At 34.7% G+C, this 22,091-nt stretch overlaps 1 protein-coding gene across 1 annotated transcript in view; it reads left to right on the top strand.

The window, feature by feature from the left end:
- The first annotated feature begins 54 nt into the window (after positions 1-54).
- LOC128922274 (uncharacterized) overlaps positions 55-22,091 on the top strand; it is a 165,965-nt gene continuing 143,928 nt past the window's right edge. The window contains exon 1 of the mRNA XM_054232208.1: positions 55-918. Coding sequence (XP_054088183.1) covers positions 844-918 — 75 coding nt within the window. The 5' untranslated portion in view covers positions 55-843. The remainder of the gene's footprint in view (positions 919-22,091) is intronic.

The following is a 22,091-nucleotide window of genomic DNA, read 5'->3' as shown; positions in this document are numbered from 1 at the left end:
ATAATTCTGTATTATGCCGCTATTTTATAAATAATTTGTTTAAAGATTTTTTTAAATTGAGTTTAAAATCACAATGAACGCTTGACAATTCTTTTACGATATTACGATTACTATGAAATCTTTACTACGACGTGACGTGTCGCAATCTTGTCTCTGTTATTCTTATTGGTCTAGTAAGTAAAGTAAACATATAGTTGGCAACGCGTATTTGTTATTCCAACTGGCGTTGCCATTAGGGAAAACTCAAATAAAATGCGTGATATAAATATCGATCCAGGGTTAACACCGGTAACTATATGTTTAGTTTGTCTGCTTACTTCCATATCCGTTTAATCAAATTAAATTTGTTTTTATATTTCACTATAATGTTTAATACCAATATCTTTAAATAAATATCAACGTGTGAACGGCCATTAATGTGTACGCTCCATCTTTTCTTGTGTTGTTTGCTAATTTGACAGGCAGCAAATAATATTCGCGCATTCTGCAAATTTCAGCAAATAGTTTAACTTTTCAATAAAATAATGAAAATTAAGTTTAAATTTGTTAATTTTACTACAAAATAGTTGTACAACGATACAATGCAACTGTTTATTCTGCCGTAAACTGCAAATCTAGTGTTTAATGTGTTTAAAATAGTGAAACGCGTTTGCGCTGTGCGTTCAGTAACTTTTGGTGTTTAATTGGATTTGTTAATTACTAAAATGTCTGAAAATAAGCAAATGCAAGTGAAAACGAGTGCTTTTAATATAAATACTCTTAATGTAATGACTTTTTGCTACAATTTTGGTTTGCTTATACCTGGACAGTAAGTCTTTAAAAGTGTGCTAATTGGTGACGCTGATGTTGTTGGAAATGCTGTTGGTATCCGGTTATATGTTGACAATTTCCGTTCCTGTTCACTTGTGCAACTTGTGGGTAAGTTTCTTTTAAACAATTTTCAAAACTAAGTTTTCACCAACATTTTTAAAAACTTAATGATTTACATATGAGTACATATGTGATGTATATATATGTATGTAATTACATATTAACTAAATATGCTCAAATGAGTGTAATTATTTTGAATAACAAAAGCAATTTAATGTTTATTTTTGTTGAATCTTGTATAAACATATAATCGAATGCTATAGTTTAGCGTCTGACTATAATCAGATGATACCACAAGCAAAGTGTAGTATAATACTTTTCATAATTTAATGCCTTACTCAAGACTATTAAAAAAATCCATGGAGAAGACTTTCAATCCAGGCAAATAGTTTGTATTCGCGAAAGTTCAACTAGTGAAGTTCGTCCTGTCAATATGTTTCTGTCGCAATCTTTCGAAAGTTGGACAATGTAGTAGAAAGTGTCTCGATGTCTCAACCTCCTGCCATGAAACTTTCGCAATCGCAATCGACATGATATTTAGTCTCACGTCCATTTGGCCAGTGTCCAGTATGGACTCCGATCATTACGGGGAGGGATGTTTACGGCAAGATAAATATTTTTTGACGCTGTCAGATTATTGATGAAGGATAGTTGTTGCAATATGATTATTGAAACTTCTAAAACATCTTTTCTCGTCAATCTAGAGGGCTCATAGGCAAGTCTTTAGTGTTTCCGGGATACGCAAAAAATATTGTTACTGCCTGAAACCTCGTATCAAGAGGATAAAAAAATCTTTTCCTACCTAATGAAATTTGTGGTATTATTAAGCCCAATTTTACACAACCGTAAAAGTTTCATAATAAATTTTGACATATTTCCAAAATAACAGTCCCTTTTAATGTTGTCGAAAGCTATATAGTGCTCAAGCTAATGGTGGATGCGTTTGTCTCGGGGTTTTGCTAGAAAATAATTTTAAATAAATCTCATTTATACGACCTCGTTAAAACCTTACACTCGACAGAACCTTATCAGCCGTGTTCAGTACATTTATTGCATAGTAATTTGTACGCCTCTATAAATTATGTTAAATATAAAAGGTTTTTCGATTAGAGCGGTTTTTTTTAATGAAACAAAAACGGTTTGGGATATCAATGAAATACTTTATTCCTGTAAAAGTAAGTAAAAGTAGTAATAAGAGTTTAATTCGTTCCGCAACCTTGCTCGTATCTTGAATTACTCGAAGCAAATTCACCCATACAAATCAATTGAACTACCAATAATCCGTTCCAACCTCCAAAATGTCACCCCAGTAATTTTTGTTACGTGGTTTTGAATAATAAAAACGTATTTATAAAATATTATATATAAAATATTTATTACACAAAAACAAAAAAGAGAATGTAAAGAAATAAATTAGATATCCTCACTGGTCTTTGCCTTTTTCGCTACATTCTTCTCGCTTTCACCTGTAGACCGTCTAGAAAAAAACATGTCCAAGGGGGTTTGTTTCTTCCTTCCTCTCAGAATGTTCCGGAAATGAGTTAGGCAAGTGTCATTAAAAAGGTCAGATGCACGACCTGTTGCAACTTTTTCTGGGTGTTTTTTTTTCCACGAACTGTGAAACTCTCCCACATTCCGTATTCGTATCTCGAATTTCGCTCGTAACTAAAAGCAAAAAATCACTTGCTCGTCGGCTCGTATCTCGAAAAACTCGTATGTTGGGGCACTCGTATGTCGAGGTACCACTGTATGTATGGAACTCGATTTCTTTTGTATGGCCACCACGGGCACGCTTGCAGAATTCTAGGCGCTGAACCCAATTTCGACGGTTTTCAAGCATAAATCGGCCGATACTGCTGCAATTTCAAGTTCGATATTCGTACGAAGTTCATCAATCGTCGCTGGCTTGTTGACATAGACCATAGACTTGACGTAGCTCCACAGGAAATAGTCTATTGGAGTCAAATAACACAACCGATGCGGCCAAATGACTGGGCCATTTCATGAGATAACACAATCACCAAACTTGGTTTTCAATAAATTGATTGTGACTTTCGCTGTTTTGCTTGTGGTGCCATCCTGTTGGAACCACACATTGTCCAAGCCCAAGTTGTTCGGGCCAAAAATATTCGCTTATCATTGAGCGGTAGTGATTCCCATTCACAGTAACGTGCCGGTCTTGATCATCACGGAAGAAGTTTGGCCCAATTACTCGACGTCCCATAAACCGCACCCCACCGTAATTTTTTCTAGATGCAATGGGGACTCTTGGAGTAAGTGTGCTGACGATTATTTTTCGAAGAAAAAACGGATAATTTTCAAGCTGTTGCTCAGCCCAATTCACGACCATACGACGATTCAAGCGGCATCAGTTCATGCGTCAATTTGAGGATGCAAGCCACGACGCCACAATGACATCCCAACACTTGAGAACGACGTGTGAGAGACAGATTTGCGTCTTCCTCAATTGATGCAGCAATATTCTCAACACTATGGGGATTTCTTTGTCTCTCTGACACGGGAACATTTTGATTCAATTATTTCCACTAGACACTCAATCGTTGATCTGACAGGACAATTATACCGACCGTAAATTGGACGTAGGGCTCTTAAGGTAGAGGCCACTGACTCCGAATTTCGGTAGTCAATTTTAATAATTTCGACTTGTTGTTGGATCGTATATGTTTCCATGATGAACTGGCAATCCTTACTGAAGAGATATGTCAATGGCGTCATTTGCCGTCCCTATCGGCCCACTTTTGTAGCGTTCTAAAACCCCTTTACTTAAGCTCCAATCGGCTGGCTTAATTTTATCCTATCATACTTTTCATAATATTTAATGCAGCGTTTTTTCGACTTTCTTAGCCACTATTGATCTTTAGTCGTGTTTTTACGAATTGCGTGTACTTCCTCATATTTTGGTGATGGACCATCTTCCATTTACATTGTTGGGTTTATTGGGGATAAATATTTTAAAGATTTTTAATCGCTGTTGTAGACGTTACCGGGCTCATTTGTTTTTAAGTATTATCTAATTTATTTGGATGTTGTTATTTTTATAAAAACAAAAAACTTAAGTACTTTAAAATATACTGTCGAGTTTACAGTTCTTGTCTGGATAAATACATCCTATGGACTCCGGGATCCGATTGTCGGGGCTACCCTCGTTTACCTTGTTTACCACATCTTTTTGGGCCCCACTGTTTCGAGCCTTTGATGTTGTTCTTCTTTTTGTTATGGCGTTTAAAATAGTTTCTTAAAATACTAATAGGCAATTATATTTTAAAGTGATTTATATTAATTTGCAAAGAGATACTTTGCCATTCAAAATCCTTCCATATAATATTCATACTATATTCAAAAGACCTTGAAGGTCGGTCACTACGTGCAGCAATGTGCATGGTTCGTCTGCTTTGTCAATGTCTGTATATAAGAATTTCTGTTCTTGGCGAGCCATGAGTGGTTTAGCCGTGAGACACGCCATTTTTCATGGCTGATCTGAAGTTCGTTGCACTGTGACCCCAGAAGGACAACTAAAAGGGCGAATATATAAGAATTGCTATTTACTTATACTTACATAAATACATTGGAAAAATTACACACCACAAAAATAATAACGGTTGATTTGCAATGAATAAAATAAAAGTATTACAACAACAAACAGACAGACAAAGCAACCATTTACAACACAGGGTTCTTTGCTAGCCATTCCACAAGCGTTTAATTTATTCCAATCCCGTTGTAGTTGGCTCAAAATGTGGCCAATACATAATGTAATAATTGCATGAAAGCGAAGAAGAAGAAGAACAAGTGGTATATATATAAACACTAAGAAATAGAAGACGACGAAAAGAGGGCGCTTTACGAGCACAACCGAAGAAAAATGGCTAACGCAACCCCCATAAAGCAAAAACAACACAGGCACTTGACTACAATATTAACAACAACAACGCAGATTATAGCAATAACAAGAACTAGGTGAAAAAAAACAACAATGCCAAGATATTACAATAAATACAACAGGAATTTGTAAAATACGCCATTTGGCGCCACCCCCGAAATTTGAGTAATTCCCGACACTTGTGGGGTTACAGCGGAGGCAGCGCGGTTAGCTATGCACGCCAGTTGGCCGTCGCCTCATGTTTGTGTGGTCGTGTAACACTTTATTACTTTTCAAGAAATACCGCCGGCCAGTGATTGAGCAGCGCTGTGAGTGTTGGCCAAGTGCGCAGGATCCACTTGAGCGTCGCCGGAAGTGGGTTTGAGGATGGCACGGCGTGTGAAGCTTTTACTCAATTGTGGCGCTTTGCAGACTGTCTGCAAATGAGTGGTTTTTGTTGTGTTCGAAAGTGTCTTTGGAGGGAAATGAAGTTTTCAGTTTTAATGGCGCTTTTGAGTGCGAATGTTGAGCTTGCATGAATGTGGACTTATTTATTTCTCAAATAAATATGTAGTTGTAATTGTTTCGTACTATATTAATTACGTTTTGTGGAAAGGAATATGCTTCGATTTCTTCATACAAATAAGTTTCAATAATGAACACCTTTTCACATTAGACGACTTCAGAACACACGAAAAAATGTTATTATAACTGGAAAAATATTCTAATAAGTAAATATATCAATATACTTATAAGAATGGAATGATAAGACTGTTCGTTAATTGTATATATAATTATGAAAATGAAGAGACTGAAAATAAGTATATTTTGCGGGTATTCCTTATGCTATTATGCTTTTCATATTATTGGTGGGGCTTAATAGTATTCGACAACCTGAGAGCTTTTCACTTTTTATTCACTTTCAAGGAACTAGTGAATTTCAAATGAAAACTTCTTAGATCAGAAATACAAATGGAGTGTAAAAAATGATTTTTTTTTTATAAAAAAATCTGTGAATTTAAATTTTGCTTTTTTTTATTTTTAAATTCAGTACTTGTACTCCGGTCTGGCGATCGATATTGATATGGTTTGATTGTTTTAATAAATAATATTAGAAAACAAAAAATAAAATTGAAAAGTCTTGATTATTGACCTCTGTTTTCTGATATGCTGGCAGTTATTTAGATTTTTGTAAAATTTATAAATTTTAGCTCATTTCTGACTTTTATAAAGTCTCTCATTTTTTTTAATTGAATGGTTTCGTAGTGTGCATTAATTTGAAGTGGTACGTACATAAGAAGTCAGAGTAAATTTATCAAGAAAGTAGTCTGATATTGACATAAGATATTCTATATTCGAAAGTGACATGATTTTAAGGATGGTCGTGATATTTTGTGAGATCTGAGATTCAATCCTAATTTTAGCTGATTATGTTTTACAAAATATTCGATTAAGTTTGACCAAAATTGGTACAGTATTCCATATACATGTTATAGTCATCGGTTGGAATATTTTTCAGTTCAATCAGTAAATTTATCTTTATGATCTTATAGCGTTTTCAGACAGCCAAATTAATTGATCAATCAAAATCTTTACTGAGAAACCCTGTTTTGCTTTACCGGCTATTCGATAACCGATCAGCTGTTATACATTTTTGTTTTTCCTTTTCATAAGAAGTTGGTAAGCGACAGCGACATCTACCGTGGCTTTTTATTAACTTTATCAATTTTTATCAAATATCAAATTAAGCCAATCGCAGACAAAGACCGTATATCGTACGTCGCAGAATTGCATTTGATTTTCAAGTCGATTCAATTCAATAAATTAACAATAAATGTAGACATTATTTTGTATGGTAAATCAATCTTAATAAGCGCTTTAATCGAGCAGAGACCGGTTAATTGATCAATTAGCTCCTGTCTAAAAACGCTATTAAGGGGCTATACCAGTGTGACACTTTCAAAAAATCGAACTACGACATTTTGTTAATTTTTGATATTTTTTAAAATCGTAGTTCATTGTATAGGAAATAACTTCAATTTTAATAACCTTTTTGAATTTATTTGTTTCAACTACTCTTTCGGCTGAGATCATGTCAGCAGTTAGGGAACTTTTTTTTTGCTACCTTCGAAGACAGCACATAACTCCGTTATTATACTCTCGCAACAAAAGTTGCTAAAGAGAGTATTATAGTTTTGTTCGCATAACGGTTGTTTGTAACACCCAAAACTAAACGAGTTAGATATAGGGTTATATATACCAAAGTGATCAGGGTGACGAGTAGATTTGAAATCCGGATGTCTGTCCGTCCGTCTGTCCGTCTGCCCGTCTGTGCAAGCTGTAACTTGAGCAAAAATTTAGATATCTTGACGAAACTTGGCACAATTATTCCTTGGCACCATAAGAAGATCAAGTTCGGAAATGGGCAGAATCGGACCATTGCCACGCCCACAAAAAGGCGAAAACCAAAAACACAAAGTGTCATAACTAAGCCATAAATGAAGATATAAAAGTAAAATTTGGAATAAAGGATCGCACTAGGAGGGGGCATATTTGGATGTAGTTTTTTTGGGGAAGTGGGCGTGGCCACGCCCACAAATCGGTTATTTGTATTTAACTTAATTTGATAGACCAAGCTTTCTGCAGTCGGTTCTCTTACATACCCCACCAAACACCATGAAAATAGTTGAAATCAGATAATAACCACGCCCACATCCCATACAAAGGTTAGGTTGAAAATGACTAAAAGTGGGTTAACTAACTAACGGAAAACGTCAGAAACACTAAATTTTGCAGAAGAAATATCAGAAGGGAGCTGTACTCAGATTTTTTTACAAAATGGAAAATGGGCGTGGCATCGCCCACTTATGGGTCAAAAACCATATCTCAGGAACTATTCGACCGATTCGAATGAAATTCGGTATATAATATTTTCTTGACACCCTGGGCGAAATCAGTTCACAACCACTACTACTTTCCTTATAACTCAATTTTGAAATCCATCTTATTGCTTCACTTTATAATGCAAACATAAGGAACCAATGAAGATAACGGAATAAAACTTTCACAATTAGTGCATATCATCTCTGGCTTCACTTGTGAAAAAATTATCGAAAACAGACCATAACTTTTCAAGGCCCCAGATATCGAACATGTTGAACTCAGCGCCTAAGGATAAATTTTAACCGAAAATATGGGTAAATCTCTCAGATATCTCAATTTAATTCAGAGGAAATTGTTTTCTTCTAATAGTGTGTCTCTGTTCCAAAAATTATTAAAATCGGGTCATAACATTTCCATATACCTCATTGTAGGTTTTTCAAAAGTATCTTCTCCAAGCTCCCATATACCTAATTATAGGTTTTTCAAAAATACGGTGAGCTTTATTCCGCATATATGTATTGGTTAAGTTTCTTCAATAAATTGCGAGAGTATAAAATGTTCGGTTGCACCCGAACTTAGCCTTTCCTTACTTGTTTTTCAATATTTTTGTAAAAAAAATCTTAAAATATTGCTGAAAACGAACTTTATTATGTCCAAAAACTTCGAAACATTCGCTCGAGTACATTCTTAAAAAAAAAAATCACTAAAATGGCCTAATTTTTCATAGGTTTCACTGGTATAGCCCCTTAGTTGAATCATGGAGCGATTTATTGTCAATTCCACTGATTAAATATTTGTGTTTCAATAACAGAAAAAGTCACATGAAGCCCTATCAACAAATTAAGGTCATTTGGTAGAAGTAGTCGTATGCAAAACATTGACCAAAATGTTTAACTTCGAGTAAGCTAGAACTGTTTCCTTACAGATTTTGGCCTAATTAAAGTTGTTATTTTCCGTTCAAGTCACTTTCGACAGTTTTGAGTCCGTTAATGCTAATGCGACGATTTTTGAGAAACATTTTCTTGTTTTCGGTGTTAACGTTAACAGAATTGAATGAACTATTCACATGAATAAAATTTTCTATAATATCACAAAATCATTCAATAGCTCCTCTGTCCCATAAATTAGACATTAAATACAACAATTGCAATTGAAAATCAGAGCCCTCTATCGCAAAACTAAAGTAACGCTAAGTCACTCATCACACCCGTCCTTATTTTTTTTCCATAGTAGAGGTCGATAGACCCATTTTTTCGGTTATAGCACTATCCTATCAAACGCTTGCCGGATGTTGATTAGTGATCTATCAAACTAAAGCCAGCTTAATATTAAAAATATTTTTTTCTTTTATTGAAAAGTCGGTATTTCGGTAAGAGAGCTTTTATAAAAATGTGAAAACCGTTAAGATATTTTTTAAACTTATAAGTCCCTCATTTCTCCGATATGTATGTACATATATAATGAAAAATATAACGAAATATGTATCATAAAATTCTCCTTTTTTAAAATAAAATATAGAAATCACGGCATAATCTTCTTTTTAATATTCAGAATCATTTACTTTCTTGTTTGGAATCCCTTTAGAAATGCAAAGTCATTCCATTCAAAAATGTTAGTAAGTAACGTATACGCCGTGGCGACCCAATTATTCAACAAGCATTCATCAACGCGTTTCAAATATAAATTTCACTATATGTATGTATGTATGTATGTAATATACAGTTATTTATATATTCATTAAATGCAATAAATTGTAATTCATAATAATTGCAGTTTATTTAACGGTTCAGCACCGTTGGCCAAATTATTGGCTAAGAATGCGGCGATAATTAACATTAGTTATGCATAACAAAAGCAATAATAAACACCAAAAGCGACAATACACACTCACACACACACGCACGCGCACATTTACACAGTAAAATTAGGCTTTTCATACGATTTGTGAATAATTGTCGGGCGCGTGCAATTGTTTAAATAAACAACAACAAACAGCAACAACAACGACAATAAAAACACTACATATTACTGCAGTGTTGAAAAAAAAAATGAAGCAATAATGAGAAGCGGCAACTAATTACAAACGCACATACATGCTCACACACACGCCGAGCGCTTAAATTAGTGACAATAATCGCACAAAGCAAACAAACAAATAAATAAATAAACACGTAAACAATGGTGCTGTATGCATGTGTGAATAAATATATGCATTTATATTAAATTAAATATATGTAATTGTATAAATAACTGTATGCATATGTACTTATGTATAAATATACAATTGTATATGAGTGGATAACAGTATTATGTGGGAATACCTTGCTGGAAACACTATTCACTTGGTGTAAGGTTCGTGCTATAAAGTAAATATGTACATAAGAACCTTCCAAGCTTCCGGATATTTTGACGAGTCATTTTCGATTTGTTCTGATGGAACACAATTCCTCTACTATTGGCCAAAGCTGACTGCTTCTGGACAATTGGTTCTTTCAGACGGTTTAATTGTTGACAGTTCAGGCAGGCATGGGTTTCGTGGGTTCAAAAAATCGATTTTTTGCTTTTTGGCTTATTAATTTCTACAACATCTCAAGAATATTATCCTAACTTTTCAAAACGATCCGAATAATAGTTTCGTAGATACAGCCTTTGGAAGGTGTGCGCTCCAAGTCAGGTATTATTGTTACTCAAAACTTTAAACGCGTTTTTCTCGGAACTGTGTTTTCAAAGTCGATTGTCAAACGTTCTCGAAAACTACTCAACCGATCTTGATGAAATTTTGCACAGGTGTTCGTGATACAATTTACTCGTGCTTGAATGAACGATGTTTTCTTTTTTCAATTAAAAAACAAAATGTCAAACAAATTTGACCTCAATTTTTATTTTTTTTGGAAAAATGTCTACCAAAATTCGATTTTTTTTGTCTTTCCTTTGTTCAAGCTCGCGTTTATGGTCTTAACTAAAACACTTATTTTGGTTTTTTCCATTTGGGATGATCCTGTCAGGAGTTATGCTGACAACGCGAACGCACCTTTTTCCGAGGGGTCACCGGAAATGACGACACGATGGAGGAGTTTCAATTTTATTTTTTTTTGAAAATTTCAGAAATTATTCTTTAAATATGTATCTATAAGACAGAAAAATGTTTGAATTAAATAAATATTTTTTATATTGAAAATAGGTAATTTTTTTTATTCAATTTTGATCACCAGAAATGTATAGATTTTGTTGCAATTCCATAGTCATTCGCAGATAGCAATTCGGTCCATAGTATCTTTCTGTTTTGTATCGTGTTGTACACATCCTTATAGTTTCTTTGTACCCTTATTTAAATGATTCCAAGGGGTTTTTGTGCAATATTTAGGTTCTGGGTAATTGAAATAGTGCTCACACCATAGACGAACTCGCCGATTTTATTATTTTATCCATATTTTCGACAATTGGACAATTGGACTTCCAGAGCATCTTTGACATAAAAATTACAGGAACCTTTGCTAGGTCCATTTTACTAGTACTCAAGCAATATTGGGTCAAGCAATAGTTATTGAGTTTACTGCCCAAGAAGCTATTTTTTGTAGGAGATCGTCTCTTTCAAATGTAATACAACTCAATCACAAATTTCTAAAGCCGTATAATGAATTTCTTTTTATACTCTCGCAACAAAAGTTGTATTTGGGTGTAATTTTTTTGGGGAAGTGGGCGTAGCCCTGCTCCCGAATCGGTTATTTGAATATATCTCGCAAATCAATGAAGCTATATAAACCGAGCTTTTTGCAGTCGGTTCTCTTACGTACCCCAACACACACCATGAAACCACGGATAATAACCACGCCCACCTCTCATACAAAGGTTAGGTTTGAAAAGTACTAAAAGTGGAACGAAAAACGAAAAACGTCAGAAACACTAAATTTTTTTTACAAAATTACAGGAACTACTCGACCGATTCGAATAAAATTCGGTATATAATATTTTCTTGGCATCCTGATGACACGTGTGGAAAATGTATAAAATTGGTTCACAACCACGACATGTAACACAATTTTGAACTCCATCTTATTCCTTCGCTTTATAATATATACATAAGGACCAAGTGAAGATAGCGAAATAAAACTTTACAGAAATACTGTATATGATCTGTGGCGTCACTTGTGAAAATCGCAATTTATCGAAATCGGACTATAACTTTTGAAAGCCTCGAATGTCGAATATGAAGAATTCATTGCCCCATGGTAATTTTTCACCGAAAATTTCGGTAAATCTCTCAGATATTTTAATTTAATTCAGAGGAAATATTTTTCTGCTAATAGTGTGTCTCTGTTCCAAAAAATGGTTAAAATCGGGTCATAACTTCCCCCATCCATATACCTAATTATAGGATTTTCAAATTGGGTAAAATTGTGTGTTATATAATATAAAAAAAGTTAAATAAATATGTACATTGCGAGAGTATAAAAAGTTCGGTTGCACCCGAACTTAGCCTTTCCTTACTTGTTAATTGATTTATTTTATAAGATTCAGCTGGTTAACTATGTTCTTTTTTTCGTATGTAAATATTTTGACTAGTCTTTTAAATCGGTTCGGCGAATGTAGTACTGCCCTATAGTTTCATTTAAGGTATGCTCAAATTTTTGAGAAATCTTTAGTTGAAATATATTTTGCAATAAAGTTGCCACCTATTGAAGATAGTGAAATAAAAAATATTGGCAAAATCTATATATTCATAGATTCCTATCATATCTATGAAGTATTGAAGAGATCTCTAAATCAAACAGATTTCGGGCAAGGGTTGCCACATATCGTAAATTGCAATGAATCGATATATTTCTAAAGGTTTGGAAAACGTAAGGAACTTAAGGAAACATTTCATTAAGTATCCAGTAAGTCTCCAAGTAAGAATTATTTTGAAAAAGAGTTGCCACCTATCGCAAAAAAAGTAAAATTCAGAACAATATTTCATTGTTTAAGAAAATCTTTCGAAAATAAATTCAATTTTTAATAATAGTTTTCTCAATTGGAATGCAGGCTTGTTTGGAACTTGGTCTAGAATGAAGGGATCCTTAACTTTTTATGAAAGGCACGAATAGTAAATGACTTGACACAGTTAGTATTTCGAATCTTTTGATAGATTTTAGCTACAATTAAAACAATGAAGTCCTGGTGAATGAAAAATGAATAGCCTTGAATAAAGCATATCAAATGTCATTACCTTTGTTGGTATAAAAATTCTTACTGGGTTGGCGCTAGTCGTATAAATTTTTCAAGCGAGTCGCACTCGAATGCACGTAATGCATACAGAAAAAAAGAAACAAAAACAAAAACAATATAATTGCAATAATTGCTAAAATTTACAAGGGTCGCTTAAATTTAATGCGAAACACATTAATAAATTCACACCAAATGCGTCGGCACACGCGCAAGCACACACACACGCACATATGATAAAATGGCAATAAACACACTCACATTAGCTCAGTCGCATTAACATATGCACAGACGCCTGTACAGCCCCTGGCTATAGGCTTATGCCTACACATAACATTTAGACACACATACATTTTCGTATGTGTATGGGTGTGTGTTGCCACAGCCTCGCACTGGTACGTGCCCGTTGCGCCTTATCAGCGTCAATTTGTTCACACTTGTCGCGCTCGCTGGGAGGTCACGCGGCATTGGCGTTCCAGGGCAATTGGCCAAGCGCTGTTTGACAGCGGCCGTGCTGTACTATTGGCATGGGCTTGATTTATATGGAAAACGGCAATGGCAGACAACAGCGATTTGCAACATATGGAAAGTGTTTAATTAGCGAAATTTAAAATTTATGAACTTCACTAACGAAAGTGACCAATTTGCTAACAGAATTGCTGTAAATACGTTGTGGATAGTTATGTGTGTATGTGTGTATGTGTGTTTGGGTGTCTGTTTATGGTATATGTGAAAACGCTTATTAAAATTATAAGTATCTTTCATGAAAGCGATAATCATATTTTCCATAATAACGGAAATTGAAGCTATTATGTTTATAGTTGATATGTTTTTTACTGTAATATTCAAATAATTTTTTATGAATTTTATATAAATTAAATAAATATTTTTTTTTAATAAATTTAATAATTAAAATATTTTCAAATTTTTTTTTTTTAATTTTTATTTGAAATTGTTTAAAAATTAAAAAAATTATTCTTGTTTTAATTATTTCAATCAATAATTATTATTATTTATTTGTTTTTATAAAAAATTATTTTCAATAAAAATATATTTGAAATAATTTAATTTCTCTTGAAACATAAATTTAACTAAAATTACTTAAAAACCTACCCACAGTTTCATGCCCGAAACACCGCACAGCGAAAGTCAACTCTTTCCGCAAACAGTTATTTATTGCAGCAACAAAAAAAATAGCGCAAAAATCACACAGGCACCACCTAACCTAATTCATGCAGAAAAAATGACCGTTCAATACAAATTTATATTCACTACCAGCGCACTGGCCCACTGTATATATTGCGGTTGTTGTTGTTGTTTAAATTGTGGTTATTATTCATGTTGTTGCATTTAATGTTGCCAATTTGATATAATTGTGTGGTAAGCGATAATTTGCATAGCTCTGTTGCAAATAACTCGAATTAAAGCGGTCTGTTCATGCAGCAAAGCGCTCGGTTGTTTTGCTAAAAATTAATTTATTTCGTTAATAACGAGTGACCGATGAGAGCAAATATCGTTTATAAAAATGTTGATGGTAGTTTTGCTTTCATTTAACTTAGTAAATTGCTTTCTTTAGTGGCCTGAATGAGTGAATATATATTTCTATCGTATTGTTGGCTTGTTGTAGGGACTCTTGATAGATTCATTACTATAGTTAGATTTCTTTAATAGACCGAACAAATATCTGCAAAAATTTATTAATAAATTATGATATAATCAGAAAAACGGATTATTCAGTAAGTATCTCAATCCCTTTCCAATACGCCAAAATTTATTGCCAGAAGAATTTTCTTATCCTTATATTGATCACTAATTTTCGTTTTAAACCCTTTTATCTAGTTCTTATCAATTTTCTATACCGATCTAGGCATCTATATCTCTATCTCGTTGGATTCTCTCTATAAAAAAATATATTTTGCACTTGTTGGCTTTAATAGACTTCAATAAGGGTTTATATGTATGAACTTATTCAATTTCATATTAAATGCCATTTGATTCACTATGTGCTTAGCATTATTTTTACCGTATAACCGTTTAAATTAATACTTCTAGGCCACGGCGATAGAAACAAGTTTTTCTCATAAAGGATGATCCATTTCGAGGTTCCCTACTTTTTTCATAGAAAAAACACAGAAAACTTAAATTTAATGGGGAAGTTTATAATCATTCAAAAGAACATTCTTTGGCATTTAAGTTGCTAAGAGTTCCAAAACTAGACGAGTTAGATATAAGGTTATATAACGGGTGATTTTTTTGAGGTTAGGATTTTCATGCATTAGTATTTGACAGATCACGTGGGATTTCAGACATGGTGTCAAAGAGAAAGATGCTCAGTATGCTTTGACATTTCATCATGAATAGACTTACTAACGAGCAACGCTTGCAAATCATTGAATTTTATTACCAAAATCAGTGTTCGGTTCGAAATGTTTTTATCGACAAATTTTGTTCAGCGATGAGGCTCATTTCTGGTTGAATGGCTACGTAAATAAGCAAAATTGCCGCATTTGGGGTGAAGAGCAACCAGAAGCCGTTCAAGAACTGCCCATGCATCCCGAAAAATGCACTGTTTGGTGTGGTTTGTACGCTGGTGGAATCATTGGACCGTATTTTTTCAAAGATGCTGTTGGACGCAACGTTACGGTGAATGGCGATCGCTATCGTTCGATGCTAACAAACTTTTTGTTGCCAAAAATGGAAGAACTGAACTTGGTTGACATGTGGTTTCAACAAGATGGCGCTACATGCCACACAGCTCGCGATTCTATGGCCATTTTGAGGGAAAACTTCGGAGAACAATTCATCTCAAGAAATGGACCCGTAAGTTGGCCACCAAGATCATGCGATTTAACGCCTTTAGACTATTTTTTGTGGGGCTACGTCAAGTCTAAAGTCTACAGAAATAAGCCAGCAACTATTCCAGCTTTGGAAGACAACATTTCCGAAGAAATTCGGGCTATTCCGGCCGAAATGCTCGAAAAAGTTGCCCAAAATTGGACTTTCCGAATGGACCACCTAAGACGCAGCCGCGGTCAACATTTAAATGAAATTATCTTCAAAAAGTAAATGTCATGAACCAATCTAACGTTTCAAATAAAGAACCGATGAGATTTTGCAAATTTTATGCGTTTTTTTTTTTTAAAAAGTTATCAAGCTCTTAAAAAATCACCCTTTATACCAAAGTGATCAGGGTGAAGAGTGGAGTTCAAATCCGAATGTCTGTCTGTACCATACAAAGGTTAGGTTGAAAATTACTAAAAGTGGACGTCAAACACTAAATTTCACATAAGAAATGGCAGATGAAAGCTGCACTCAGATTTTTTTACAAAATGGAAAATGGGCGTGGCGTCGCCCAGTTATGGGTCAAAAACCATATCTCAGAAACTACTCGACCGATTTCAATGAAACTTGGTTTGTAATAGTTTCCTTACATCCCAATGATATGTTGTGAAAATAGGCCAAATCGCTTGACAACCACGCCTACTTCCTATATACCAGATCTTTGAAGACGATCTGAATCGTTTATTTTACTATATATAAAGCAAGCACTAGTGAAGATATCGGTGCAGAACTTTGCACAAATACTATGTTAATAGTGTGGCAGCCCAATTCTAAAAATCGCCGAAATCGGACCATAGGTTTTTAAGGCCCCATATATCGAACATGAGGACCTCGGTGCTTCTAACCTAATATTATGGTTTCCAACTTTCAATGGACTTTGTACAATATAAATGACGAATATGTGGGTAAAATTGTGTATTATATAATATAAATAAAGTTAAATAAATAAATTGCGAGAGTATAAAATGTTCCGTGACACCAGAACTTAGCCCTTCCTTACTTGTTAAAGAATATATCTTCCAAATATTGACCGTGGCTACGTCTCAGATGGTCCATCCGTTAAGTCCAATTTTCGATGACTCGTTCGACTTTAGACTTTACATATTTCTACGGAAAAAAGTCTAACGGTTTGATATCACACGATCTTGGTGGCCAATCTACCGGTCCAAAACGTAAAATTATCTGTTTACCAAAGTGTTCTATCAATAAATGCATTGATTGATGCCATGAGTAGGAAGTGGCGCTGTCTTGTTGAAGCCAAATGTCGAGATTACGAGGTTCAATTGCAGGAATCAGTTAGATTTGATTTGCGGATCGACTCTCAAAGGTCTTAAGTTGGAGAATTTGTAAACGTTGTTCTCTCCGTGATGAGATGCCAAACAATACTGAACAAAAATAGCATGACAACATGACACAACTCACGACGTTATCTGTCAAAAAAGGCTATCCGACTACTTAGATCATCCCATCATTTTTTTTTTCTTGTTCCAAGGTATGCACTGAGCTATGGTCTATTGTGCAAACTGTGTACTGGAACGTATCCTTGAAATCAATTAAGACATCTTTAGTTAGTGAAAATTTGTTGGTATGAGAAAACTACCTACGGTCTTCTATGTTCTATTTGATATATTATGAATGCAACTCTGCAGCGGGTTTTTCATTTTATAATTATCGTTTGGGGTTCAAAATCGTTATGTGATAAGTTTCAGTAAACATAGAGAAAATAGATAGTAAGCGATGTTACCAAAGAGTATTATCTGTCTCCTAAAGACCATGTACAAATCTTTTCAGACCATTATAATCCATTCTATGTTACCAAAGGGTATTATCTGTCTCCTAAAGACCATGTACAAATCCTTTCAGACCACCACTATAATCCATTTTCCGATTTCATTGGGTGCATATCTCAAATTTGTGAAGTCATTCTGATTTTACAGATATACTTTCAAAACTGGAAGTTTGTCATACTAAAGCTTCATTTTGAATTGCATAAAGCCTCATAAACTGTTATCCTAACGTTATGTACTTTATATATTTATTTATATTTTTAAACCCATAATTTGTACATACATATTTACAAAAGTCCTCATTCAAAGTTAATTTATTAAATTTTAAATTTCTTTTCAATTTAACTTTGGCGCAATTAAGTGTCTACGCTGTGCATCAAGTGACGAACAATTAATGCCTGTGATTTGGTTAACTTATTAAAAATTAACATTTTAAATATTTCTGCCACAATCATTTATGTATATTCCAAGCAGACACGCAGTTATCTGACTGCCGCCGTTTTTTGATTTTATATTTATATTTTGCCGTTAGCATTGAAAAAATCTCAATTCCCTTCCAAAAGCTAGTGCTCATTAACAGTTTATGTATTTATGAAAACAGGCACAACCACACAAACATAGATAAATTTATTTAAGTATTTTAAATTCAATGCCTTTTTTTATTTGTTTTATTTTATTTTCATTGCTGTCAGTTGCTTTGACTGGTACTGACTTTGCGGTTATTGCACCCGCCAAATAATTGCGAATTGCTTACAGTTGTGTTGGTATGTGGTCTCTAGCTGTTAGTTTATTAGTTCGGTTTCCAAATTAGTATTTTTTTGATGGAGAAATTATTTTTTATATTCAATGTGTGTAGGTATAGGTCTCCATATGCATAACTGTCATTTATTCTACTGATTTCAACAACTTGGCACCTTTTATTTTAATATTATTTTATATCACTTGAAAAACACGGCCCAAATCTCTTGAGCTAGTAGTATGTCCACCACTCAATCCCATTATTGTCATTATCGCTGTTATCATTATTCCTGTTGCTTGAGGCTGTATGTTGCAGGTGTGCAGCACTCTCATTTGCAATAAAGGTACATATGTATATATTATATTTTTTGTGCAATATAATTAAATCATTTTAATGCTGGTATTAAATTTTTAGCTCTTTCTTCGCTTAATTGAATTTTTAAGTAGATATGGTAGTGATGACGCGTCATATCGCAATAATGTTAATTGTAATCATATTGCGGCTTCCAATGTACACTACGAGTACAACAAACACTACTTTTTGTACTACATAATTGCTAAATAGAATTTTCAATGTTCACTGTTCACTTCAAACTGCTGATAGGATTTTTGAATTTCTAAGAGACGGGAAGTAAAACTTAGTTTGTTTCAATATTTATTTATTAATCAATATTAAGGTTGTCTTGTTTTTGTATATTTTTTGGCGTGCTTCAATGTCAAGGTTGTTTCTTTCTAAGTAACCCCAATCATCACAGCTTTGTTATAACTATATCTTCTATTCGTACTAAGCTTAGCCTCTTGGGAGGAAAATTGGATCGTGTTTATTATTCAAAATTTTGTTTTCCATTTCCTTCGTTCACGAACGAAATTTCGGAACAATTGGTAAAATGGCTTTCGAGAAATCATGCTCACCGTTAAGGCAGTTTTAAAAAAATAAAATTTCGAGATAATCGAGCTCCAATTTTCAAAGCGACACCTTTGCCTTAGAGACGTAGCGCGCTATAAAGGCTTATAACTTTGGTTCTATAACTCCAAACGCGCTGAAATATGACATACAATTTTTTCAGATTTTTCGACCCCCCAAAAGAAAGGGGTTATGCGTTGCAACCGTTTAGCCGGTTATAGCCGAATCGACGATAGTGCGCCACCTCTCTCTCTCCTTCACAGTTCGGCGCCAGTTGGAGATCCCAAGTGTAACCAGGTCGCTCTCCACCTGGTCCCTCCAACGGAGTGGAGGCCTTCCCCTTCCTCGGCTTCCTCCGGCGGGTACTGCATCGAACACTTTCAGGGCTGGAGTGTTTTCGTCCATTCGGACAACATGACCTAGCCAGCGTAGCCGCTGTCTTTTTATTCGCTGAACTATGTCAATGTCGTCGTATAACTCGTACAGCTCATCGTTCCATCGTCTGCGGTATTCGCCGTTGCCAATGCAGCACTCTCATTTGCAATAAAGGTACATATGTATATATTATATTTTTTGTGCAATATAATTAAATCATTTTAATGCTGGTATTAAATTTTTAGCTCTTTCTTCGCTTAATTGAATTTTTAAGTAGATATGGTAGTGATGACGCGTCATATCGCAATAATGTTAATTGTAATCATATTGCGGCTTCCAATGTACACTACGAGTACAACAAACACTACTTTTTGTACTACATAATTGCTAAATAGAATTTTCAATGTTCACTGTTCACTTCAAACTGCTGATAGGATTTTTGAATTTCTAAGAGACGGGAAGTAAAACTTAGTTTGTTTCAATATTTATTTATTAATCAATATTAAGGTTGTCTTGTTTTTGTATATTTTTTGGCGTGCTTCAATGTCAAGGTTGTTTCTTTCTAAGTAACCCCAATCATCACAGCTTTGTTATAACTATATCTTCTATTCGTACTAAGCTTAGCCTCTTGGGAGGAAAATTGGATCGTGTTTATTATTCAAATTTTTGTTTTCCATTTCCTTCGTTCACGAACGAAATTTCGGAACAATTGGTAAAATGGCTTTCGAGAAATCATGCTCACCGTTAAGGCAGTTTTAAAAAAATAAAATTTCGAGATAATCGAGCTCCAATTTTCAAAGCGACACCTTTGCCTTAGAGACGTAGCGCGCTATAAAGGCTTATAACTTTGGTTCTATAACTCCAAACGCGCTGAAATATGACATACAATTTTTTCAGATTTTTCGACCCCCCAAAAGAAAGGGGTTATGCGTTGCAACCGTTTAGCCGGTTATAGCCGAATCGACGATAGTGCGCCACCTCTCTCTCTCCTTCACAGTTCGGCGCCAGTTGGAGATCCCAAGTGTAACCAGGTCGCTCTCCACCTGGTCCCTCCAACGGAGTGGAGGCCTTCCCCTTCCTCGGCTTCCTCCGGCGGGTACTGCATCGAACACTTTCAGGGCTGGAGTGTTTTCGTCCATTCGGACAACATGACCTAGCCAGCGTAGCCGCTGTCTTTTTATTCGCTGAACTATGTCAATGTCGTCGTATAACTCGTACAGCTCATCGTTCCATCGTCTGCGGTATTCGCCGTTGCCAATGTTCTGAGGACCATAAATCTTGCGCAAAATTTTCCTCTCGAAAACTCCTAGTGTCGTCTCATCTGATGTTGACATCGTCCAAGCTTCTGCACCGTAAAGCAGGACGGGAATGATAAACGACTTGTAGAGCTTGATTTTGGTTCGTCGAGAGAGGGCTTTACTGTTCAATTGCCTACTCAGTCCAAAGTAGCACCTGTTGGCAAAAGTTATTCTGCGCTGGATTTATACTTCAGATAATTTTACAAGACCTTGTATAAAAACCTTATGATGAACATTTTCGTAGAGATCAAGAGAAGCACACAGATTTATATCAATCAAAAATAAATTGATAGTTCAGGAACCACTAAATTCGAAAGCTCTTCCAATTAAAATTGAACGTACCCGTCGAATAGTAAAAGGCGTACTAGTTATATCACATTCTGGAAAACCAATTCTCGAAAATATCATTAACATAATGGAAATCGTCGAGTCCGATCATTTACGATTATCCATAAGCTGCAACCGTTTGGAACAATTTGAATGAAACAGGATACAAAAACAAAAACCTCGGACTGGATTTTTATCTGCGTATCACTACTGAATCCCAATAAAGACGATCCATTTCTAAAGCGCAAGGCTACCGGTGATGTAAACTAGCACACCTAAGACAAAGTCAAACTAAAACGGTCATGGATTGACGGCTAGAAAGATTTTGTTTTGTATTTGGTGGGATTGAGAAGGAATCATCTAATATGAGAAGCTCGGCTAAACATTAAAATCGGACCTATACTGTCAAAAATTGGACTGTTTGCAGGAAGGAGACCAGAAGCGGTCAATTGAGAGGAATTGAATTAGGACAACGTGATACCACATGTTCTTATGCTCCACGTTATAGTCCGGACCCCTGGCATCAAACGATGACGAACTGTTCCAGTCTATGGATTATGATGTTACTGGTGAAAAAATCGCCTCAAGATGAGCATATAAAATCAACTGTCCCAATTTTATTCCAATATGAACGAGGGTTTATGTGAAACTGGAATTATAGAATTTACTTAAAAATGGCAATACTATAATATTATCGAAATATCGGTGTTTATTTGACTTGAATCGGATCATTTGAAATATGCTAAATACAAATTTTATTTTAATACAAAAATTATGGATTTCCTTTTATTAGACGTGTATGTCATGTTCACCATAATGTGAGCTCTACAAAAAGTTGATCCACACCTTCCCATAGGCTACTTAGGCGATATATTGATGTTACTCCTTCTGGTCGACTTCGTCCATCGGTTAGTGTATGAGGTATTCTAATAAGATTATGGGAGAATAAACGAAATTAATTTGTACCCAACAGTTATGACTTTCGT

The sequence above is a fragment of the Zeugodacus cucurbitae genome, chromosome 5, assembly GCF_028554725.1.
Source record: "Zeugodacus cucurbitae isolate PBARC_wt_2022May chromosome 5, idZeuCucr1.2, whole genome shotgun sequence".
In the NCBI taxonomy this organism is placed as follows: Eukaryota; Metazoa; Arthropoda; class Insecta; order Diptera; family Tephritidae; genus Zeugodacus; species Zeugodacus cucurbitae.
Note: the sequence above shows the minus strand (reverse complement) of the source record. Positions and strands in the feature narration are given on the sequence as shown.